Source organism: Glycine max, chromosome 12 (assembly GCF_000004515.6).
Source record: "Glycine max cultivar Williams 82 chromosome 12, Glycine_max_v4.0, whole genome shotgun sequence".
NCBI lineage: Eukaryota > Viridiplantae > Streptophyta > Magnoliopsida > Fabales > Fabaceae > Glycine > Glycine max.
The window spans coordinates 19,178,193-19,204,383 of NC_038248.2; the positions used below are offsets into that span (position 1 = coordinate 19,178,193).

Genomic DNA, 26,191 nt, shown 5'->3' on the forward strand with positions numbered 1-26,191 from the left:
AAGAAAGATCTTTATATTATAACTTCAAGAACAAAAGACATAATGACTTAACAAAAGGAAACCCTAAAGTCTAGGCTCGACCGTAGAGTTTTAAAGCTAAAAAGGTTACATTATGCTTGTCGCATAAACGTCCGGTTGTTCCTCCACCCGTGAATTTCCTAGATGGAAACCGGGAGGGCATGGATGTACCAAATTCGATCTCCTCGGGGAGTCTTCATCGCATATCGTGGCGACTTGTCCTTCGTGTCTTAAACCCGCACTTACGAAGCTCCTACTGATGTGGCACGGTGGAGCCTCTTTGGCTCGCTGTCCCGACCATGGGCCTTGGCCTTTGTTCTTCCTTTCCGAGATGTTTTTCCTTATGTCAGCCTGCGTAGGTTTATAGCCTAACCCAAACTTCCTACGGTTTCCTCTGGTACTTACCAGGCCGGTCCTGCCGCCGTTGTTTTTGCCCAAACCCATTCCGGGCTCGTAGCCGTGCCCCAACATCACCCGGGTCACCATCATTGCCGCATCGGACAGGCGGGGCTGCCTAGGGAGGGAATCTACAGGGTTATGCCACTTAGCCCGGTGATATTGGTCACTTTGGCCGATAGTGAACCGATATCGCTAGCTTCTTCCTTCCTACCGCCCGGAGGGGTATACCTCCACGGAATTGTGCGACCGTTCTCGTAAGGAAATGAAATAGGTCTACCGCTCGACACTGCCGAGGGGTGTTGAGGTCTTTGGGGAGCCGTGTCCCTGGTGAAGTGTATTACCAAGGGTTTAGGCTTTTTAGGACCTTCCTTATCTGCCGACTGCATGTATACATGTTGTTCCTCCTCCCCCTCATTGCCAATCTCAAGCCGGCCTTGGTCTATCATTTGTTGTAATAGATCTTTTACCGCCGAACATGTTTCCATGTCATGCAATACACCCGGATGCATTAGACATGAATCTTCTCTGCGCCCGCCGTGGGGAATCATGCCCGCCTTTTGCAAGGCTTTGTAGATAAACCTTCTGGAGGTCGTTAGGTCCTTCAAAAGTTTGGGCTCGTGTGACCTACTCACCTTGATGGCATTAACCACCCCTCCTCCATGATTGGCAAGCGGGTTTGTTTTTATGTTGGGCCCGTCCTCTTGAAAAGTTAACCAGTCGGCTTCTATCAAGCTTTGGACCTTGCTTTTCAAGGCTAAGCACTGTTCGATCGAGTGGCCTGGGGTTCCCCCATGGTATGCGCAGGTTGCGCTAGGGTTATACCATTTTGGGAACGAAGACTGGAAGATCTTTCTCAGAACCACCACGACCAATTGGTTAGCGATGACAGATGGCAAGAATTCCCAATACGTCATTGGGATCGGGGCGAAAATCTGAGCTTGCCTTGGCAAAAAGTTCCTCGCTGTGTTGGGGCTTGCGCCAAGGTGAGGATTGTTGGCCGGGTGAGGCTGAAGCCTGAAGAGCCCCCCCCCCCTCTGGGGGCGTGGGCGCCCTTGGTTGGGCGAGCGTTGTATCGGAAGAGGCCCCGGCGCGAGCAAAAAAACTCGGGTGATGTTGTGCATATTGGTGGGTACCGTGGGGTTTTGCGGCGGCTTGGGCCACAAAGGTGTTGAAGTGACGGTATGGGCATCTCCTTCCTACCTTGATCCTTTCTCCGGTGAAAACCAAGTCCGCGTAGCTAGAGGGCATGTAGCCCACTAACTTCTCATAGTAAAATACAGGCAAGGTATCCACCATCATAGTAACCATTTCTCTCTCGACCATGGGAGGGGCTACTTGCGCTGCTAGGTCCCTCCAACAATGAGCATATTCTTTAAAAGACTCGTGTTCCCATTTAACCATGTTTTGTAGTTGAGTCTGGTCGGGAGCCTTGTCAGAGTTGTACTGATACTGCCTAAGGAAGGCGGTAATCAAATCCTTCCAGGTGCGGATGCAGGAAGCTTCTAGATTAGTGTACCAGATGACTGCTGCCCCAGCCAAGCTATCTTGAAAGAAATGCATCAATAACTTCTCGTCCCTGGAATATGCACCCATCTTACGACAATACATTTTTAGGTGATTCTTAGGACAAGTCGTCCCTTTGTACCTATCAAAGTCAGGTACCTTGAACTTCGAGGGGATGACGACGTCCGATACCAGGCATAGGTCGGTCATGTCTACGAACGGATAATCGTCGAATCCTTCAACAGCCCTTAACCTCTCTTCGATGAGATCGAGTTTCCCCTTTCCTTCTGCTGCCATGGGTGGCCTTCCCACGGACAGAAAGATTGGTTGTGTTGGGTGGCTTCAAGGCTCTCCCGTGATGTTGGGTTGAGGTAGTGCATTGGGCGCCGACCCCACAGCGGGAAACGGGGAATAGGAGTTGACATCTCCTTGAGCATGCTCTCGAGGATTCTCATGGACCCCATTAGGATGTCGAGGAGGTTCCCCTTCGTGGATAAGGGGAGGAACGTGACCCATGTCTTCATGTATGGTTGGTGGTGTGTAATTGGGTGGTAAACCGTAGGGCTAAGTACCTCGGTTGTACCCCGGATGGGGGTTGCTTATATGTCCCAATGTGCTTCTCTCTCATCCCACTATGTTTGGAATGGGATAGTGCGCAGTAGTTGGGAGAGTCGGGTCTACCTCGGCAGCCGAGCTATCAGCAGTGGTGGTGGCCGCGTTTCATCCCCAGCATGGCATCCATCATGGAAGCCATTTGTTCTTTCAAAGTTGACATGTCGGCTTTCATCTGTTCATGTACTTCCTCTAGGCCACCCATCGTCCTAGATTTGGATCTGGTGCGATAGGGATGCCTTGGGGCGCACTTAGTTATGACGTCGGTCCTAAAGAGACCAAATGTGAAGAGTACGTTAATGAGGAATCAATGGATGCTAGAAAAATGTGGGAGTCACTCAATTCGCATGGATCTTTGGAGTAAAAATCATGGGATAAACTCATTTTATTCAGAAAGTTATAACTAGTCAAGATCTGAGTGACAATATAAACTCCCTAATGGCTCCTAATTATATGGGCCATCAAGTCTATCATATGCTGACAATAGCTGAGGAGCCCGTGGATCTCCTCGAGGGCAAAGTTCGCATTTGCCATTGCTTTGGCCTTTGCCAGCAATCGGGGAAGTTCTTGATTCCCGTTCAAAGTAAGAGCAAACCGGTCCATCCACATCGTTGCTTCTTGATGTAACGAGTCAATCACCCTTCCTCTAGCCTCCTTTTCCGCGTACACTCGGGCGTATTCGTCCGCCAATTTGTGCTCATGGGCGGTGGCTAAATTTAAATTTTCTTGGTACTTGTTGATGATGGCTAACATGTTTGCTTCAGTCTCGCATAACCGCTAAGACAAACTCCTCTTTGACCTTAGGCAAGTCTTCAATTCGTCCTTCAGAATCAAGCCATCTACTCGCGATTGGTCCCTTTCTTCTCTTTGGAGTTTAAGCTCACTGTTACTGCTCCACAGAGCCCCTCGGAATTTGTTCCAGCCATGTTCTTCCTTGCGGGCCCTCTTGGTCTCTTGCTCTAAGGCCTTGGTGGTGGCTATGTTGACATCTCTCAGTTTGGCGTTCTCTTTTCAAACCCTAACAACTGCTGACTTGAACTTTTCTTTGGCTGTTTGGGCTTTCTCAAGCTCTGTCTTGAGGGCCTGTACCTCTTCGTCTTCTTTCGGAGCTTCACCCTCCATCTCCTTAGTGGTCCTCAAACTCGGGAGCCAATCCAGACCTTGTGCGTAGGCTTTCATCCACCTATGGTAACTGCCGATGAGGCCATTGTTACTTCGCCTAAGTTCCTTGCCCTTCCTTTGCACCATTTCCCATGCCTTGAGGATCCTCTGAAGAACCTCCGCGTTGGTGCTATTGAAACCTCGTGCTATAAAAGGGGTGAGGCCTTCCTCTGATGGTGCCCCTCTTATAGGGTAACCAAGTTGTCTTATGGCGAGGATGGGGTTGTAATTTATGTAACCCCTCATCCCCATCAAGGGAACATTTGGAAATAAGAATCCTAGCTCTTCCTTCCTTCCATCTGGGGAACCAATTGATAGACACTCCTTCTTTGCTTGCTAAGAGTCAGTCCCAGTTTGCCTCTTTTTTCTCGGTGCATGAGCGGTGGCCTTCTAGTGGGCAAACGTGTCTCATCTCTTGGCAGAAGAAGTGTGAAACCAACCATACGTAGAGAGCCGGTGTACAGCAAACGATCCTTGCATTGTTCTTCTTACATCTTTGGTCGAATGTGTTATATAGATCGGCTAAGATAACGACAACCGGATTTTCCTTGCGGTCGTAAAAGGCGAGAAAAGCATTAATTGCTGCCCGATCCACCAACCCATCCACATTTGAAAAGAGGACCACCCTGAAGATCAAGACTGCCAGGATGTCCATGAACGGGGCCCATTCGTCTTGACTTGCCAGGACTCTCGCCTTTGCTTCCAAACATTTCCTTGGTACTCCCACCACCCCATTTTCAACTAGCTTTTCTAGGTCCAGTTCCTGTATCAAGATTTTGACTATTTTGGAAATTCTAACCAAGAAGGGATAGAAGCCTCAGAAAAGATACGGTTTCCTTCCTCCCAGTGGGCATCCCAGGATCTCTTCAAGCTCTTCCACCGTGGGTGTTAACTGGAAGTCCCCAAAGGTGAAGCACCTCAAAGGCTAGTCATAATATTGAGCGAGGGATGCAATGGCCTCCGTGGAGACCTCCACCAGAGTTAGGTCCCAGATCTTACCATAAGTTTTGCGGAAGGCTTATCATTGGAGTTGACCCATCAACTGTCCTAACTCTTTTAGACTTGCGATTCCTAGGCTCTTGATCTTGACCTGATAGAATCTCCTTTTAAGCCAAGGCATTTGACTCAATCCCATTTTTTTACTAAAAAGTGAAAAACCTGTGCGAATCAAGGCTTCGACATTTATCACGGGTAAAAATGGAGGAATGCATGAAGAAATGCTTATGGTAGAGATGAATATTACGGATATGAGAGCCTGGGAGATCATCTCTTTCTTAAATACAGCACTCGAGCAGCACAACACCCGATGCATGCATTTAAGAAGGTGACACAGACCTTCCGACTTCTCGTGACAAAATGAGGGGATCAAGATGCAACCCGTGCATGATGACATGGTGCAGATGCGAAAAAAAAAAGAGGGTAACAAGGAGATGTACAAAGCATGGCAATATCTACAAATTATCATACAGCAAAAGCGTACATGACATGTAGGTTATATACATGGCAGTGTTTAAAAGGCACACAGCGTGTTCACTTCATGCCCCTATTTTAGGGAACTAAAAGGGAGGAACTAAAAGGCTTTTAGTGATAATTTCGAAGGTGGTCATATCTCTCTTGATGGTTTTTAGAGGTATCATCCCCTTCGAAAAAACATATTAGGGACTACCAGCAACAATATGTTATCAAAAAGAAAAACTCTAGATGAGGGTTCATTGTTATCAAGTAAGTCGGAGACCCAGCATGACCACAGATTCACCTCCACTCCATATGTTCCCATGGACCCGGGTATAGGGCCCTTTTTTCAATTCACTGTGTGTGCAAAAAGGTGTTGGTGTTTGTGTGCACCAAATGAATAAATATCTATCTTATGCATACATTAAAAAGCACACTAAAAGCATAAAAGAGTTATATACAAGGACATAAGAGAAAATAAAGGAAAACAAACAAAGGAGAAGTCATGGTAAGGAATGCACATAGATCAAAATGGCCTAACTCTCTTAAAATAGTCCCCAACAGATTCGCCAATTGTCACAACCTACCCTTCGGTGGGAGGGCGATGCGGGACTCACGGGTGCGTCTTCCAAGGGAGGAAAATGCGTGAAGTCGCCACCACCGTTTATTCAAGGAAAACGTCAAAAAAAACGGAACGCGTGTGGTCTACGAACTTTAAATGTGAATGGTTTGGGAGTTGTTTTTACGCACGGGGAAGGTATTGGAACCCCACGCGTCCGTCACAAGGGACGACAGCCTTTAACCAAGCGTGCAATATCATGTCTTCGATTTGTTTTATTTTCCCTTTTTTACGTTTTTATGTCTTTTGTATTTTTTTTATCTTTCTATGGTTGACAAGGGTGTTTCCCTCGCTCCTACGTATCCTCAATTGCGATGAGGAAATCAGACATGTTTAGTTCTTTCAGAACTAAACGTTGGTTAAGTTGTTTTTATCTTTTTTCGCAAGATATATTTTAATCGAACAAAAGGTCATTTAAGGCGTTGGACCATTAAATGATCCTTTGATTTTGAAAGTAGCGAAACGTTAAGGCATTGGACCATTAACGATCTCTTGGGGAAGTCGACAAAAGCGGTAAAGTTACATATTGATTTTATGTTTTTGAACAATCCATGTTAACTGATAAAAGCAAAGAGGACCGCCTAAGGCGTTGGACCTTAAAACGGTTTTTAGTGATTTTTACGGACAAAGCTTGATTTGTGAGTTGATTTTAGCCTTAGTTTCACTTTGGTTATTAGTCAATTCATTCAAGGAAACTTTCAAAGAAAAAACGTTCGATTGATTTTTTTGATTATTTTATTCAAAGATATTTTGATTATTTTATTATTATTTTGCCTTTTTTTTGTTTAACCGTGGTTACAGCGTGAATGATCGGTTAGATTTTGCTTTAACAGTGATTAAACAACATTACAACACAAATGATCGGTTGAAATTCATTTTATCATTTATTAGGTGAGAAAACGGCTTAAATAAACGGTTAAAGCACGTTAAAAGGGGGTACGCAAAACAAACGGAATGAAAATAAAAGTACGCAAAACAAGTAGGGACCACTAAGGGTGGATAGAATGAATTGAAAGATTCGATTTCAGGAACTAACCGGTTGAAGACCGAAGAACGATGAAGAACGAACGAAGAACGATATAGAGCAAACGAAGAACGATGAAGAATCTTCATGAAATTCTCATGGAAACGTCTCGGAAGCACCTCGGCTTGGATTTTTTTCATGGAAACAATTTTTCTCACTAATTTCAAGAGAATCCTCAAATACTAGAAGGGCTGAACATTTTTCTCTGCCCTATTTCCCCTGTTTATAGGAGAAATAAGGGAGGTAGTTGCCGCCCAGCTCGGCCAGGCGAGCAGGGTTGCTACCACTAGAAGGCACCACCTTCTTTTGGAACCATCAGGAAGGCCCAAGTGGGCCTGGTTGCTATTTGCACCCCCTTTCTCACTAAATACACCCTCTTCAGTGTTTTTTTGTTGATTCCTTTCTGAAATGTTACTGATTACGTAACGACACCCATTTTTTTTCCCGGAATGTTGGGAAACATTATGGATTGTGCAACAATGCTTGATTTTTCCTTCCAGAACGTTGCGAAACTTTACGGATTACGCAACAATGCTCTTTTTGACTTCCGGAATGTCGTGGAACTTTACGGATTGCGCAACAATGCTTGTTTTTTCCTTCTGGAATGTTGCGAAACTTTACAAATTACATAATGATGGGTGTTCAACACTTTGAGGCGGTCAAGCAAAGGTCGCATGCCAACAAACAATGGTCCCCGGACGAAATTAGGGTATGACACTTAGGTAATTAAAAGTAATCTAAAATGACTTACAAAATCGACAACTATAACACTGATATGCTGAGACATTGACCACCATGTGCGATTTCGGAGAGGTCTTTGTGCTTTATGTAGAGCGGGAAGTTTGGATTAAAGACCCCGAACAAGGTGGCATCCCATGTAACCTGGTAAGGCCTCAAGAAAAGCTCTGGGATGGTCAATGTCATCAGATAAAGCGGATCATTGATCTTCGAATCTTACTTTTGAGGTGGTTTTGCCGGAGACACAACTGCCTGTTCATGAAACAAAGTTAAAATGACCTAATTTAAGGCATGCTGAATGAATTAATTCAAAAAGAAGAAACATATAGTAAGAGTAAAGTACCTATTGTGATAAAGGCTTGGCCAGATGTGTCGGCCGAGCATGGAAAGTGTGAATTTCCTGCCCCACTAAGGAAACCTCATCAGTGGGTACAGCAATGGGAGCATCTGCATCTTTAACCTCCTCCACACCCACCTTTACTTGGCCAGGCAATAAAGGAGTGTTATGAATAATAGTGGATCCCTCATAAAGTCTTCCTAGGGCAACCAGGCGGGCAGGATTTGCTTCAATGTACAAGCCACACCTATCTAAGTCACTCGTCTCATGATCGTTTCATGAGGGATCAACATAACTCTCCTTCGTGCTTACTCGAGGACCTGAGGAACCAACCAGAGGCCCCAAAGGTAGTGCAAGTCCCTGAGATTGCATCTGGGACTGAAACTGGGACTGCATCTGGCTTAATGATGCCATGAGCTGCTGAGACACTTTCTCTGTGATGGACTCCTCTAGTTGGTCCCTGATTTGTTAGGTTAGCTGCTGGAATTCTTCAGGAGGCAGTGAGGAAGAGCTGCGGGACGTCCGTGGAGCCGATCCGAAGTATTGCCTAATGGTGACACTAGCTCCAGCAGCACGGACACGTCTAGGGTGCTCTTGACGTCCAATAACAGCAATGAGAACATCTTGACATCCATGGGGGATGAAGGATCCCTGTGATGCCTGCTCCTCGAAGGAATCCTGCACAGAAAAGACACATTTGTACATGGCATTCACAAAATAAAGAAATATAATTCTAATGGTTAGTTGAAAATGACTTACGATCTTGTTAGCGATTTCCTTTGCAGCCTTAGTCATCATCTCACCTATTTTCTTGGTGCGGGCCATCTTCCACTTCACGTGGCGTCTGATGGGGGATGGAGGGTCGATGACGCCATCAACACTTCCTGAATGTGTAGCTTCCTCTAGCTTCTTCTTGGTCTTCTCATCCAGGAGCTTATGCTCCAAATATTCATAACCCCCATGAGACAAAACATGGGGGGTAGTGTTCTGTTTCTGGATGGCCTGTGCCTTTTTCCGCACACCCATTAAAAATAAAACAATAATCTATCAAATTGCTATAATGAATTATAAAAAGTTAATGTTTTTTGAAAAACAGCTTAAAGGGCAAGGTACATACCTCCCAAGAAGGGTCTCTGCGAGTCTGGCAAAGCTGGGCCCATTTTTCCTTGCTTATGTCGTATTTCTCACAGACAGTGTCGTCCACACCATCCTGATCGACTGCAAGGGCCCATTTCCTCGTGAGGTCTAATTTAAACTACCTTCATCTCTTACCGACAGTCTTAAGTAACTTCTTTTTCGTCCTACTATCAGAAGCCTCTGGGATTTCAAATTCCACCTGACAATAACAAATAAGGTTTATTTGTTACAATAATGTATTTTTTGGCTATTAATTAAAGTACATCAAATAAGAAAAGAAAAATACTTGAATATCCTTCCAAATCAAGTCCTTTTGAGTAGTAGGGACCTCCTTCCAATTCTTGTACGTGACATCCACCTTATCACGCGCCATAACCCCCAAATATGTTCTTAATTTCTTCCTATAGGGACCGTCGGCCTTGCCGGTAGCAGGATCAACATGGACCACTGGTCTCTCAGCACCAGGTGGTCTAGTAGACAACGATCGTAGACGTGTGGCTTTGCGTGTCCACTTCACGGCAGACGACAAAGCTGATGCGTCTGAAGGAGGAGGAGGAGGAGGCGAGCTAGGTGAAGAAGCCATGATCCTTTATACAAAAAAACCAGGGTTAATAAACATTACAAAAAATAAATGTATGAATTATGTAAATAAATCTAGCAAAATAAAAAATTACATTAGACGATGTTAATTAATTCTCCTTCACCATGATCATTACGATTAGCATGAACGTCATCAGCTTCTTCTTCTCTAACAACGTTAGGAGTGATTTGTGTGGACAAATGACTAACATAGGTGTCCATGTATGAATCATCATCTTCTACATTAACACCAATTGTTTTGCCCTGTAGAACCACACACTACCTTTCAGCACAAGGGTCTTGCACATAAAATACTTGTCTAGCTTGTTCTGCCATGATAAAAGGGTCATTGTGGTAACTAAGTTTCTTTAGGTCTACCAAAGTAAATCCTATATCATCGGTGCGCACACTGGTGTTGTTGTCAACCCATTTAAATTTGAAAACACAAACAGTAAATTTCACATAGTTAAGCTCCCAAATTTCATCAATGAACCGAAAGTAAGGGATGGAAGCTACACAGGGATTGGCATCATGCACAATTGCAAAGTGTTGAGATTCAGCCCTTAGGGTGACCCCGCTATTCTGCATTGTACTTTTGTCGTCTTGTGCTTTTGTGTAAAATGAATACTTGTTTATGTCGTATCCTTGCCAAGTTATAACATTTCTTTTAGGCCCATCTGCTAGCTTTCTTAATGTTTTTGAAGCATTTTCATCTGCAAAGATTGTATCTTTAAACCAATCACATAAAGTCTTGTTATGCTTTTTCAACACCCAATTCTTTTACATTTTTGGATTATTCTGTTTGACTAAAGCTTCATCCTTAAGTATATATAGCAAAACTTCATTACAGTTGTTCAAGACATACAAGTGAGCTTGTAACAAATCTTCTAGACTTGGAGTGATCACATGTAGTCCTCTTGAACCCTTACCACCCACTCTGTCATCTTGTCGAGACTCAAGAAGGCCAATAGGTTTAGCCTTCTCAATGTATTCTAAAAAAAAATCAATGGCTTCTGCTGCAATGTACCTCTCAACAATAGATGCTTCTGGACGATATAGATTCTTTGTATACCCTTTTAAGATCTTCATGTATCGCTCAACCGGGTACATCCACCACAAATAAACAGGACCACATCATTTGATTTCTCTGACCAGATGCACAATCAAGTGAATCATGATGTCAAAGAAAGTAGGGGGAAAATACATCTCCAACTGGCACAATATAATTGCGGCCTCATTTTCCCACTCATCAAACTTGACAGGATCAACGAATTTGCTACATATGGCATGGAAGAAAAAGCACAGGCGAGTTATGGCTAACCCGACTTTGTTTGGCAAGATGTCTCGTATAGCCATGGCTAACAATTGTTGCATCAACATGTGGCAATCGTGAGACTTTAACCCTACAAGCTTAAGCTCCTTCAACTGCACAAGGCTCTTAATATTTGAAGAGTATCCTTGTGGAACCTTCACCCGACGAAGACACTGACAAAAACTTATCTTCTTCTTTTTCGACCAAGTATGACAAGCTGGGGGAAAGTAAATTTTCTTCCGATCAGACCTTGGATGCAATTGTGATCGTATCCCCATCTCAGTTAGATCTTGACGGGTATTCAAGCCATCCTTCGTCTTGCCTTGAATGTTAAGGAGCGTCCCAATCACATTGTCACATACATTTTTCTCCACATGCATAACATCAATACAATGTCTAACGTATAGATCAGACCAGTACAGAAGATCAAAGAAAATGGACCTCTTCTTCCATATGCAAGTCCTACTTTTATCCTTCTTTTTGGTCTTTCTAAATACAATATTCAGGTGTTGAACCCACTGGTATACCTGTTCACCAGTCAACAGTATCGGTGCAATATCGTGCTCTTGACTTCCATTGAAAGCTTTTTTCAATCATTTGTTAGGATGATTGGGTGTTAGAAAATGGCGATGCCTACTGTGGACTATTTTTCTTCCATGTTTTAGTTGTATGTAGCTTGTGTTTTCTTCACAGATGGGGCTTGCATGATGACCCTTAACATTGTAACCGCTGAGATTCCCATATGCTGGAAAGTCATTAATAGTTCAAAAAAGCATTGCACGCATTTCAAATGTCTCCTTGCCAAATGCATCAAACACTAAACCCCCCTCATACCATAACTTTCTCAGATCTTCAATCAACGGACTTAGATAAACATCAATATCATTTCCTGGTTGTCTTGGGCCCGATATCATCATAGACAACATCATGTATTTTCGCTTCATGCATAACCAAGGAGGAAAATTGTAAATTACTAGTAGAACTGGCCATGAACTGTGTTAAGTGCTTAAGGTGCCATATGGATTCATTCCATCACTAGCTACTACAAGTCTAAGATTTCTTGGCTCGTTTCCGAAATCTGGATACAAACCATCAATCTTCTTTCACTTCGAGCAATCAGCCGGATGATGGACTATTCCATCATAAATCCTTCCATTTGCATGCCATGTAAGGTCTTTTGCGTTGTCCTCGTTAGCAAAAAAGATGCTTCAACCTTGGAATGATTGGAAGATACCACAAATCCTTCGCTGGAGGGACCTTCTTTAAGTTTTCATCACAACTGCTTTCCTCCTCATCCTTCATTTTGTACCGTGAAGTCCCATAGATAGGGCATTTGGACATTTGCTGGAATTCATGCATGTACAGTATGCAATCATTGGGGCAAACATACCCATCGGACACAGTATCTCAAGCAGTGAGGTAAAACTTTTGTCACTCCACCCATACCTGGCCTTCACATTAACCAGACTTAACACCGCAGACAATAGGGTTAAGGAATTCTTGCACCCCGTATAGAAAGGTTTCATTGAATCACTTTGTAATCCTTCATACATAGGGGCGTGTGCTTGCTGAAAAGACTCTTGTCCAAGGTCACGAATCATGTCCTCCAAGCGATCTCCCATTTCTACATCAAACGGTTCAGATTGGGACCCATGATGCAATCCTACCCCAAAGGGCATTGGATAGAAGACTCCAAGAAGATTGGGCCAGAGATGTAAGAGAAGGCCTAAGGGTTGTCATGAGCCTTAGGGTAGATTTTGGACCCATGGACTAAGTATGAGCCCACTTATCTTTGTACATATTAGATTAAGGTTTCATTATTTTTGGGTCTTGTATTTAGGGCTTTATAATGTAGGTAGGGTACCCTAGAAATGTAGGATTTTTCAGCCCTTGTATTTTAGGTCACTTAGACTAGTTTTTGTATTAGGGGTAGTTTTGTAATTTCACATGAATTAAGTGAATATTTGATGTGTGTGTTGGAAAATAAATCTAATTGAATTGGGAGAAGCCGAATCCAATTAAATTTTAGAGGGGGAGCCACATCATATAGTCACACTTTGTGCATGTCCTTCATGCTTTACATGCCTTATGCCACCTAAGCATACTTAGTGGAGAATCTTGGACTTGATCTTGGATTAGTGTGCTGAACCATAACTAAAATTCACTAATCATAATTAGTGAAATTTTGGCTCCAAAATTTGGCTCCATAAATTCAATTTCAAATTCAAGTGAAATTTGAATAGAAATTCAAATTTCCCTCCAAATTTGATCATTTGAAAATTAAACTTTAGATTTCAGAGCTCTTTTAGAGAACAAAATTTCGTGTTCTTCTCTTCCTCTCCCTTCATTCATCTTCTTCTTCCTCCAAGCTCTTATCCATGGCCTCCTATGGTGGTGAGCTTCTTCTAGACTCATCTTCTCCTTGAAGTGGCATCTCTTATCTCTCTTCCTTCTCCATTCTGCTGCCATTCATCTTCCAATTAGCAAAGGAATCCATTGATGAAGAAGATCCTAGGCCTACAAGCTCCAATGGAGCTTACATCAACCCACTCTACATGTCTATCACTTCACCATGCCATATCCACGTCGTGTAATTCTTCTTAATCCCATCACACAATAGATGCTCCTGTATGTCATCCAGTAGTTGTCGTCTTCCATTCAAACAGTTGATGCAAGGACAATAATATTTTCCTTCTTCATTCGGTCGACCTCTTTCTGAAGCAAATTGCAAGAACTGATCGACGCCATCCTCATATTCTTGACTCATGCGACTTTGATTCATCCAACTACGATCCATCTAAGCAATTCCATGCATGAAAATCTCATTTTTTATTTATAGGTGTGGCCCTATCCCATTTAGGAAGATTGTCTTTTATGTTAGCTTCATACATCAGGGTTAGCATTATTTTAAAAAATTTGACTAAATTTCGGCAGCATTTCGCATTGGTCTCCAAGTACACGACATGACATCGGTGAAATTAATTTTCCGATTATCAAGTATGCACTCAGAGAACAACTTGAAATGTATTGTACCGAAAATTCATCAAATTAATCAAAATAATAATAACCTTAATGAATGAATCTAACATAAAAATACCAGTCTCCCCAAACTGTCGAAATGGACAATTCAAGATTAAATACAATGACTAATGCAAATTGTCCGCAAGAATCATTGCATTTAGTCTCAAACGGGAATCTAAGGTTCACTCAGCATGAACAATAGTTGTTTATATAGCAAATTACATTGATGACGTACAAGAACATAATAAATCTAAATTTTGATTGCAGACAAATATCGACTTCAACAGTTGTTTGTATAGCATATTACATTCATGACATACAAGAACATACAAAATGTAAATTTCGATTATAGATAAATATCGACATCAACAATTCTTTATGTAACTAATTTTGGAATTATGGGTTTCGAGGGTGCTTATGCTTTATTATTGTAGTTGGGTATGTGTCTTCTTTTGTGAATATGTTAGAGGTATGACAGATTCATGTTATGTGTGATTCATTGTTATCTGAGGCTTTTGGATTGGAGAGGGACAGTCTTCAACCAACAGTCTTGTTTGGCCATTTTTGATTCCATGGAGTTTGTTGAGTCGAACCCTCTCTTCCAAAACCCCAAATCTATGTCTTATTCTATGCTTCTCCTCCAACTTGGTTTGGAATTGGCATTTGGAGGGCTGATTTGTAAGGATAAGTCTGGTTGTGCTGGGAATAGCTCCTAACAGACATGCTTTATCCTTATAAAGCTATAATAATACAAGAAAAAACAAGATGCTAACCATGATTGGATGTTAGGATCCAACAAGGTATGAGACTAGTCTCACATTAGAAGTATGGGATTCTAGTGTGGGTAGTAAATGAGAAATCCCTCCCACTGGTAGTGAGAAGGTGGTCTCCAAAGATAGGAGCTGCAGGCTCAATAGTAGAACTAAATCAATCATTCGGTCTCTACTATTGGCATATCAAAGGACAAACTAAATCTTGGTTACGATTCCACCATATCTTTACCTTAACTATTTATTGTCCATAATGGCAGAAGCATAAGCAAATATACAATAACAAGCCACAATCAAATGTTCTCAACAAATCAATTCAGTTTAACATGTATGCACATTCAAGACAACAAAACCACCAAAAATAAAACCTATAAAAACATACAGTGACAATTGGGATTTGCTAGCTTACCTGTATTTGTTCTTTATTTCCAACAGTAATGTTTCATATAGTCTAAGAAGCTTCTTTCTTAATGCTTTTTTTATGATTATTCGTCAACAAGTTCAAAAGGCAACGGAGAGATGACTTTTCCTTGGGTTTGGAAGGCTTCTCAAGTGTACAAAGTGACTCGGATAGCAATTTTGTGGTGCTTGTGGAGACACCACCATGATGTAGTAGTCTTCAGGAATGTGAATTTGGATAGAGAAGCACTATTGGACAGCATTACACGCAGAACATGGTCTAGGTTACAAGTAAAAATCAAAGGATTCACCTTCTTATTTTAGGAATGGACCAATAGTACTCCTCTGCTTTGCCTGAACAACATTGGTGGATGGGAGGAGTACGAGCATATTAGTTTTGGCACATGGTTAAAGGTCTAACAATAACAAGGTGCCTCATACTGATAGCATAACAAATGATGTGGCTACAGGGTTAATTAAGTTGCTACCCTATGCTAAGGTTGGTCTAGTAGTTTAGAAGGAGATACTTAAGGGTGAATCAGGCATATGAGAGGAATTAGTATCCATAGAATATGGTTCCTATATGTTAGATACGAATATGTATTGTATCTTCTTAGCTGATGTAACATTTGTATGCAAGCCTGTTTTGAATTAATAAATTTATTTGCCTACAAAAAATAGTCTATTATTAAGAATGACGAGTGATTCCACGATGTAATGTACTATTCATATATAAATAAATAAGCTCCTTGGACTTATATATCATCCCACTTAGTTAATTAGCATTATGAAATTTGGTACCTTTTTCCACTGCATATTATTCTAATATGGAAAAATAAGCTCCCTTGATCAAAAGTGAATGAGCTAAGAATGACAATTGATCAATAGAAAGTGGAGTATATGTAATCTGATTTGGGAAGCTATCAGATTTGGGAACAAAAAAGAAATGAAATTGAGAGAAATGAGCCAAGAATGTGATTAAAACAAAACTAACATTTTCTTAACTAAATTAATTGAGAGAATGTGATTAAAACTTTTCTTAACTAAACTTTTCTTAAACAAAACAATGAGTTTAGCTTCCCAAGTCAGATTTGTTTTAATATGATTTGGGAAGCTATCATATTACATATACAATGTTCTAAGAGAAATGAAATTGAGAGAATCTGAGAATAGAAAGTGGAGTTTTGTTTTAATCATTTCTCAATTGAATAAAGGTTACTAATACCACTTGTTATTTACATATATATCCTAATACAATTAGTAAAACTATATCTTTGACATTATTTTGCAAAACTTCACGGGTTATTTACATACATTATCTATGAAATTTCTTAACATTTTAGTTTAAAGTAAACCTAGGGATATGGCATGCTAGTACTCCTTGAAACTCAAGTCCCTTGCTATTGGATCTATTTGGTAATTCCAGATTTGGGGCGTGCTTTTTTAATTTAAGGTCTGACACCAATTATTTGTGTTTTGTCTAGTAATCCTAATTCTTTCGGTAGAAAGTAGCTGTTAGAACACTTGTCTGTAAGTTTATTTTTTTAATCTCCTATATATAGAAAGGGATTGTGTTTGAGAAATCAGTGGAAGAAATAAATAATGATGGCAAGCATTTGAGATATCCGAGTTTGGATTGGTTTCCTTATTTTCAAGTTAATGACTTTCTGTTGTGTAGTAACTCATAGGCAGGTTGGGAAAATCACTCTATTAGAGTATATGGTTCCAAATGGAGGGAAGCATGCTACTAAGGTGTTAATAAGTACTAAGAATTTTCAATTGAGAAGGGATTTAACTTTATTACTAAGACCCTCCTGCAAGCATAACATGGATAATCATAAAGTATATACTTACTAGTTAGACTATAGCAGGGTGGTACACTCTTATTCTATTTTAAAAACACTTAGTAGGGTGAATGTTATTTACATATATATATATATATATATATATATATATATATATATATATATATATATATATATATATATATCCTAATACAATTAGTAAAATCTAGGAACAGCCAGTGGAGTTTTGTTTTAATCATCTTCATCTGACAACCAAGAAATTTCATAGACAAAGGACCAGACTCCTTCAAAAACATAGTGTGTTGCTGCACTTTCAGATTCCAGCAGTTCACTAATGAATCAGGTAAGAGAATAATCTTGAATTTTCTACTCACTGTTATGATTTTAAGTTATAATTTTCCAAATCTAACTGCATTTCTCTTTTTGCTGACATTCTATAGAGTTATCTTAGGTATAACGTATCTATATTGTGTGAAAGGCCCATGCCTGTGCACATTGTGTAGATGCTTCTTTGGCTGTTGCATCTCTAGTATATATTGATTGAGCAGGGAAAATAACACAAAAGAACATATGAATATTGATGTCATTTGGACCTCATTCATTATGATATCTACATTTTGGTTGGTTTTTGTCCTTTTTTTGGAAATAACGGTGTGTGTGTGTGTGTGTGTGTGTGAATCAGTTATTTGCTTTCACCTCCTTTGGTATGACCAAGGGTTATAGTGTTTTGAATTAGGTGGGATTGATCTGAAATGTGGTTGACCCGCATATCAGAGCTGATGTAGCTGATTTAGCTCTTTGTGATGAGGATTTGTGTCCAAGGGAGAAATTTGATGTTGAAGAGGATTATTTAGCAAGGTTATCCCTAAACCTATTGTTTTCATTAATCAGATTTTGTTGTATAGTAACTTAATCTTAAATTGAGGCTTCACTTTATACATAGTAGCAACTACCAAATATAATTCCCAAATCAGAAAGAGAAATTGTTCCCTCATCAAAATCTACAAGAACACCAACTTCCTCATTCCAATTATTCATAAAAAACATGAACACCCACTCAAAGTAAGCATACTTCTACCATCGTGCAATCACCACATCACTCCTTCCAAACTAAAAAATAACTGCACACAGGTACAGCAACGCACAAAGAACAAGCCAAAAACAGAAATCAGTCAATTCATGGAACCAATGTTGAAACAGAAGAACCAATGTTTGCCTACTTTCTAGTGTCTATGTTTCAAGCATTAATAAAAGAAAAATAGCAAAGTACTCATAGTCTTAACCCTTACAAAGATACATGTTCAACTTGAATTAATAAAGCCAAAATAAAGTAGTCAACTCAAATAAATCACACCACTATGGTTACTTAGTAGTTAATAGCATGGTATAGTAGCACCAATCATTAAAGAAAACCAGAAAGAAAAAAAGAAAAGAAAGTACAGGATCACTACTAGTCGTCCTATAAATAAGCCTTAAGATAAAGAAACAGCTAGAAAGTACATGTTAATATCTAATTACACGTTATTTTTGTGATGATGTCAACTTTACATTGAGTATATTTTGTTACCTAAACCTTAGGAGATTTCTAAGTTTGCATAAGTGCGTTGCAGCTGTGAACAATAAGGCCAAACAACTTGAACAGACACTATCCCAAAAAGCTATAGGATATGAAGCATGGAAACAAGAACTAGATCATGAAAGAAAAGAGTATAAAACAACACTGAAGGAAAAAGTAGATGCTTCCAAGCAACAACTCAACAAAATAAGGCAGTATTTTGACACAGCTTTCGAAGCAAGACTAGCTGCATTCCAAACCCTAGTAGTAGTAGCTAGTTAACAAACTAACTAACAATCTATAAGAACAAAGAGCACAAAGAACACGTACGCGGAAGCCCAAAGTTACAATGAAGACATGAAGCTTACCTCGAACCCAACACGACAATGCCAGCGAGACTGGCAATGAAATGTACCTCAGGTCACCACGAGTTCCCCAATCTTTGCACCAGAAACCAAAAAAGGTCCTCAGCTTAACGATGAGTTCTAGAAACAGACCTAGCTATTCAATAGAACAACACAGGTAGACGAAACATACCTAGGTAAGTTGGGGATGGACAACAAAAAGTGACCTGTCATGGTCTTTAGTGCAATGGAGAACAACAAGCTTCGATGTTAACAATGCAATGGAGAAGAGAGAGCGAGAGGGTACATGGAGAAGAAGAAAGTGTGAGCAAAATAGGTCGCGTCAAATACAATTTAAAATGTAAGTTCAACATCGGATTTCAATAAAAATAACCGATGTTAACAAATTGATGTGAACGTTAATATCGGTTTTATTCAACAAACCAATGTTAACTGATCATACGTTAACATGGGTTTTCTTCAAAACCGATGTTAATGGATACACATTATTTACAATTATGCCAACGCGTTTATGTTAACATCGGTTTTGTCATAAACCGATGTTAATCCATTGATGTTAAATCTGGTTTTTCTAGTAGTGGTTAGACAAGTGGTCTCAGTTATCTTAAGAAGGGGGGGTTGAATTAAGATACATAAGTTATTCCCCAATTAAAATTTAACTCTCCTTTTGATTAACAATGCAACCCTTATTGTGAATTACTCTAAGAACAATTCAAAAACAAACTTCTTTAAAGAAAAATGTAAACAACAATAAATAAAAGAAGTTTAAGGGAAGAAAGAATGCAAACTCAACTTTTATACTATTTCGGCCATGCCTTGTGCCTACGTCCAGTCCCCAAGCAACCTGCTTGAGATTTCCACTATCTTGTAAAATGCCTTTTACAAAGTCTAAACCACACAGGGACAACCCTTCCCTTGTGTTCAGAAATCCTTACAACTTAAGAGACCCTCAGTCCCTTAATCAATTTCTTTGAATAAGAAGAAGAAGAAGAAAAATTCTTTCTTTAAGAGAAAAATATTACAATTGAAGATCACTCAAGATTCCTTATTGAATTTGCAAGTGTTTTGGCCAAGTAATTCTATTTGAGAGTTATAAGACAATTTTATATTGAGAGGATAAGACAATTTGTTCAGGAAAACTCTCTTAGGAATTTCGTGTCCCAAGTCACCTATTTATAGGCCTTTGATGGCCATTCAAAAACTTCATGAATAATTGTGACCCTTGGAAGTTATTTTTGAAAATTCTTTACTGGTAATTGATTACATAACTGTTATAATCAATTACACAGTTAGTTTCTGAATAGTTGTGACTCTTCAAATTTGAAATTTGAATTTTCATATCTGGTAATTAATTACACACAAGTTGTAATCGATTACAGGCTTTAAAATTTAAATTCAAATTTTTAAAGGCTATTATAAAACGTTTAAAACTTCTGGTAATCAATTACAAGCCTTGTGTAATCGATTACAGGCTTAAAATTTAATTTCAAATTTTGTAAGAGCATTTCGGAAATTATTTGGGCCACTGGTAATCGATTATAGCCTCTGGTAATCGATTACCAGAGAGTAAAAATCATAGTTATGAAATCTCAAAAATATTTTTGGAAAATATCCTTTGGCCAAATCTGTTCATCATCAATTAAGAAACTCTTCCTTAGATTCTAGCACCTATGTTCATCAATTATCTTGAATTTCTGGATTCTTGACTTGGATCAAACGTGAGAAGCGTTTATCTTTGGCATCATCAAAATTTCATAAAGCTTTATATCATATTTGCTTCTACAGTTTAATGGGGAGGGAGTTTATAAACATCAAAGAAAGAGCAACCCCTACTTATGGTACTAGGTGAGGGTCAGTCTAGCTATCATATGCTCACTCACTATCATAAGCCCAGAAGACTTTAATTAAGAACTTAATCCAATAATTATAATACTATTAAGTTTTATTTGCATAATTAATATTAATGATTTGGAATTAAATCCAATAATTCACAAAATTCCAAGACAATCTTCAAAAGTGCATTCCTCTCACAGTCCACAATCCTTTTTAAAAGACCAAATGAAGAAACAGATTTTAATATTCTTGCTCATTTGGTTATAGTCACTGGTGTCTCACCGAGCTTACAATTTTATATACGTTCATCTTTCCTTCCCTAACATATTACTAGTTGTAGGGTGCAACGGCCGAGAAAACCAGCAACTTGAATTTGTTACTAAAAATTGACTATTTGAGAAGTCATTGCTTGAATTTTAACTAAATGGTGGACATCTTCAGAATGTTGTTTATTTGGTTCTTACGATTATCCTTCTGAAAAAGTTCCACTTCATTGGACAGTATATCTCCGAGTCAATTTATTCGAGATGGGGAAACATTAGTTTCAGAAGAAGGAACTTTTGAAGTGGATTTCTTTAGTCCTAGAACTTCAATAGGAAGATACTTGGGTATATGGTATAGGAATATATCTACTTCAATCATGGTCTGGGTGGCTAATCGAGAAAAACCAATTCACAAAAAATCAGGAATTTTAAAACTTGATGAAAGGGGGCTTCTTGTGATTCCTAATGACACCAACAACACTATTTGGAGGTTCAACAACTTATCTAGCTGAGTAGTAAAAAGTCCAATTACACAGCTCTTGAACTCTGGAAATCTTGTGGTGAAGAATGAACATGATATAAACGAGGGCAACTTTTTGTGGCAGAGTTTTGATTATTCATGTGATACAGTTTTACCAGGAATGAAGCTTGGATGGAACCTAGTAACCGGTCTAGAAAGGTTTTTGTCATCTTCGAAAAATGAAAATGATCCTTCTAAGGTAGATTATTCTTTGAAGTTTGATCTTAGAGGATATCCACAAATTTTTGGATATGAGGGGGATACAATAAGATTTGGAGTAGACTCATGGAATGGACTGGCTTTGGTGGGTCATCCAATAATTCATAAACTGACACAAGAATAAGTACATGAATTTGTGTTTAATGAAACGGAAGTGTATTATGATTACAAGATAATTGATAGATCAATTTTCTTCATATTTACATTGTACCCCTTCAGGGTCTGGGGAACATTTTCTTTGAAAAAATCAAACTAGGAGCAAAAAAATTCTCTCATTTGGTTCTTAGATAGTTTTAAAATTTAAATTCAACTACTTTTATGCAACTATTTTCTTTCATATTATATTGTTTAAAATCCAAAAAATATGTTCATGCAAATTATGTAATTATTAATCTATTCTTTGGTTGTTTGTAGGAAATGTTAGATCTGAGAAGTTATTTTTTCATATTTTTGGGACAAAAAATGGACATAGGCAACACATAATTGAATGATCCCAAAATTAATTTAATAAAATTTCAATAACGAAGAGATATTGGAAAATTTCCCTAATTTTGACCAATGATTTTTTAAGTTAAATTAATACAGTATTTCAATTTCTCATTAATGCAAAATCAGTTTTGGGAATAAATTTAAAGCAATCTCAAATTTATATTACATTTTGTAACATAAACTTTTGAATTGACGGGCTTCATATACACGTTCAGCTTTTTAAGATGTTTCAAAATTTGAATGCAATATCATTGGATGATTGAAGAGTAACGGGTCTTTCAATATGGATTTGATACATTTACTTTTTGTCAGTTCCTTTTTCCCAAATTATATTCTTTTGCCATTTCAAATCCTCTCCCAAATTATATTCTTTTGCAATTTTTTTTTTGTGTTTTCTTCAATTGTTTGAAATTGTTCTCCTATTACAAGTCTTTCATCCATACATCAGGTGAAATGTTCTTTTTGTTAATCTTATTCACTTATATGTTCAATTTTTTCCTTTAATTTTTCATATGTTTTTCTTCTTATTTTTGTATGTTACATGGCTTATAACCAAGCTAATTCTAAGTGCTATAGGAAATTGTTGTTAAGGTTTTACCCTCGTATGAGGTCAGTACATTTTATCCAGATCACAACATTACTATAATTATTATGCTTTGTTAAATTAGTAATCAAAACTTTAATTTACTTTTTATGGTTTTATATTAACAGTCAAAATTAAACTTTGATATAAGTAGAATTAGATAGAAATCAAATTTAAGACCATTAAATTGTGTTTTCTGTTTTGCTGGTTTCAATTAGATAGAAATCAAATTTAAGACCTTTGGAATTTATTTATCCTTTATCTTTCCCCTAACCATTTGTTTTTGGGCTTTCAATCCAAAATATGAAATTGATATTAATAACGTACATGACCACTCATTCTGTTTTTCTTTCTATATTTCATGGCTTTGATTGGAATTTCTTACTGTATGCCACTACTAAAAAAACACATTTAACATTGTACGTTTAGCATCAGTTTTCCTCAAAAACCGATGTTAACGTTAACGCGGTGACATAATTATAATTAATGTGAAGTTGTTAACATAAGTTTTTTAGAAAACCAATGTTAATTAGCTTATGTTAACATCGGTTGTTTAAAAACCGATGTTAACATGAAACTGGTAACATCGGTTTTTGAATAACCGATGTTAAAGTCAGTATGTTAACATCGGTTTTCTGAAAAATCGATGTTAACATAAGATAGGTTAACATCGGTTTGTTGTAGAAAACCGATGTTAATGTTAACATCATTTACTTAACATCGGTTTTGTATTGGTAACCGATGTTGTACTTACATTTTAAAATATTAGATTGTGAGTCCTATTTTGCTCGCGCTTTATTTTTTCTGTCGAAGCTTCTTCGTCTTCTCAATTGTTCTTCCCAGCTGCTCTTCTTCTGCACAAGTGTTCTTCTTCTTCGTCGCAAGTGGTTTTCTTCTTCTTCGCAACTTCTCACGTTGTACTCCATCGAAGGTTGTTCTTCTTCTTCCCTATTTTAAAATGTTTGTTTCTGCAACCTAATCACGACTGTTGTTCTCAATCAAAGGTTCTTGTACGCGCTTTGTTTTTCTCCATCAAAGGTACGCTTCGCAACTCTTTGTTGTAAGGTTGTTGGAAATAGTTCTTTTTATCAATATAATACATTCTTTGTAAGTCTCTAGTAGTATTCAAAATTTGGGTGTAGTTGTTTTTATCATTATTTATTACATGTTGGTTCACTATGAGAAGATAAACCTTGTGTATGTATTCTAGAGAGCTAACATCAATATTTATAGCACTTTTTTTATTTTAGTAAAATATGATATTGTTATGTTCTGTTATTCAACTTATATGCCTTGTGAGTTTGGTTTGTCATACTGATTGTGTATACAAATGTTTGGAGTTGTGATTGCTAGGGCTGAAGTAATAATGTTTTTGGCTTTAAGATCATACTGGATTCTTCATCTATCTTCTTCAGTCCATTTATCTCTAGGTTTTTGTGTTGTGGTGCTAGTACTTACATCTACTACAGTGGGTATGTAAGGTCCTATTTCTATTGCTTCCCAAATGTTTAAATCTATGGCTTCAATGAAAATCTGCATAAGGGTTTTCCAATAATGGCAACTCTCACCATTGAAGATAGGTGGCCTATGGATGGAATTTCCTTCAGGAAACAAAGAATTTGAAGAGGCCATGAATCTTGAAGTGGTTAAACTTTCTACAAGATACCTGCTCTGATACCACTTGTTCGATCAAGTGGCCTCGGAATAATTAAGAAGGGGGAGTTGAATTAATTATTAATGAACCTTTACTAATTAAAAATCTATACTTCTTAATGTTACTAGATACAATTAGGCTTTTACTATAATGTTAAGAAAGTAAAGAACAGAAATGGAAACTTAACCAAAAGTAAAAGCGATAATTAAAGTGCACAGTGGAAATTAAAGAGTGTAGGGAAGAAAAAGAGAAACACAAGATTTTTATACTGGTTCGGCAACAACCGGTGCCTACATCCAGTCCCCAAGCGATCTGCGGTCCTTGACATTTCTTTTCTACCTTGTAAAATCCTTTAGAAGCAAAGATCCACAAGGGATGTACCCTCCCTTGTTCTCTTTGAACAACCAAGTGGATGTACCCTCCACTTGAACTGATCCACAAGAGATGTACCCTCTCTTGTTCTCAGTCACAACAACCCAAGTAGATGTACCCTCTACTTGTACCACAAAGGATGTACTCTCTAATGTGTTAAGACAAAGTTCTCTGGCGGTTAGTCCTTTGAAACTTTGTGAAGGGGAAACAAAAGATATCTTAGGCGGTTAGTCTTTTGAAATCTTTTGTTTAAGGGAAAGGGAAGAATCAAAAGAATTCTGAGACTCTATCATTTTGAATTCTTTGAAAAGGGAGAAGGGAGACACAAAAGAATTTAGGCGGTTAGTCCTTCGTTCTTTTGGAAAAGGGAGAAGAGAGACACAAAAAGAATTCTAGAAGTTAGTCCTTGGCGAATTCTTTTTGGCAAAGGGAGAAGAGAATGAAAAAGATGAATAGCACACTTTTGTTTTCTGTGAAAGAACAAAGTTTGGAAACTAGAAAACTCATAAAGCTTTTCGCAAAGGAAGAAGAAGAAGAAGAAGTTCAAGAAGATGTTCAAAGAGATTCAAAGGTTGTAAAAGAATATATTAAAAAGTACTTGAAATTCAAGTCAAGGTCTTGCTTTTATAGACTCTTCATGTCTGGTCAAGAAAACCATTGGAAGAGTTAAAACCTTTAGAAAAACCTAAAAACCATTGGAAGAGTTACATCTTTTGATTTTTATTTAAAACTTGTCGCTGGTAATCGATTACCAAAACCATGTAATCGATTACACAAAGCTTTTTATGAAAGGATATGACTCTTCACAATTAATTTTGAATTTCAATGTTCAGATACACTTGTAATCGATTACCAATATGTTGTAATCGATTACACCATTTTGAAATCAATTGGAACATTGCAAATTCAGTTAAAAGCTTTTGAAATCAAACTTTGCCACTGGTAATCGATTACAGGAAACTGATAATCAAACTTTTGAAAAACAAAATTGTGCTACGTTTGTTTTTTGAAAAAACTTTTCAATACTTCCCTTGTGAAGTCTTCTTGATTTCTTCTCTTGAATCTTGAATTCATCTTTTCTTGAATCTTGAAATCAAACTTCTCTTGATTCTTGAAACTTGTTGACTCAATCTTGAAATCATTCTCTTTGGCTTTTTGTCATCATCTTTGTTATCATCAAAACTACTCGAATCAACTTGATTCATCATCATGAAGCTTGCTTATACAATCTCCCCCTTTTTGATGATGACAAACCTGAAATCAAGAAACACATACACATTCTTTTTCCTAGCCAATCACTCACTTAATTCTCCATATTCTCCCCCTTTGTTTTTGAGTTTAAGCTTTACTTGAAATTAAGTTATTCAATCTTGTGAGTTCTTGATTTAATCCCTATTTTCTCTCCCCCTTTGGCATCAACAAAAAGCCAAAGTGCGTAACAAATATAAAACA

The 26,191-nt window shown here is 38.4% G+C and overlaps 2 protein-coding genes across 2 annotated transcripts in view; both read right to left on the reverse strand.

The window, feature by feature from the left end:
- Nucleotides 1–1,293: 1,293 nt before the first annotated feature.
- On the reverse strand, nt 1,294–2,217 carry LOC102659545 (uncharacterized). The gene has a single exon (XM_006593116.1). It carries the CDS (start codon nt 2,215–2,217, stop codon nt 1,294–1,296), a length of 924 nt encoding a protein of 307 aa, XP_006593179.1.
- A 6,114-nt stretch (nt 2,218–8,331) lies between these two features.
- The window catches only part of NAC172 (NAC domain-containing protein 172), a 32,835-nt gene continuing 14,975 nt past the window's right edge, over nt 8,332–26,191 (reverse strand). The window contains exon 3 of the mRNA XM_041007223.1: nt 8,332–8,541. Coding sequence (XP_040863157.1) covers nt 8,332–8,541 — 210 coding nt within the window. The remainder of the gene's footprint in view (nt 8,542–26,191) is intronic.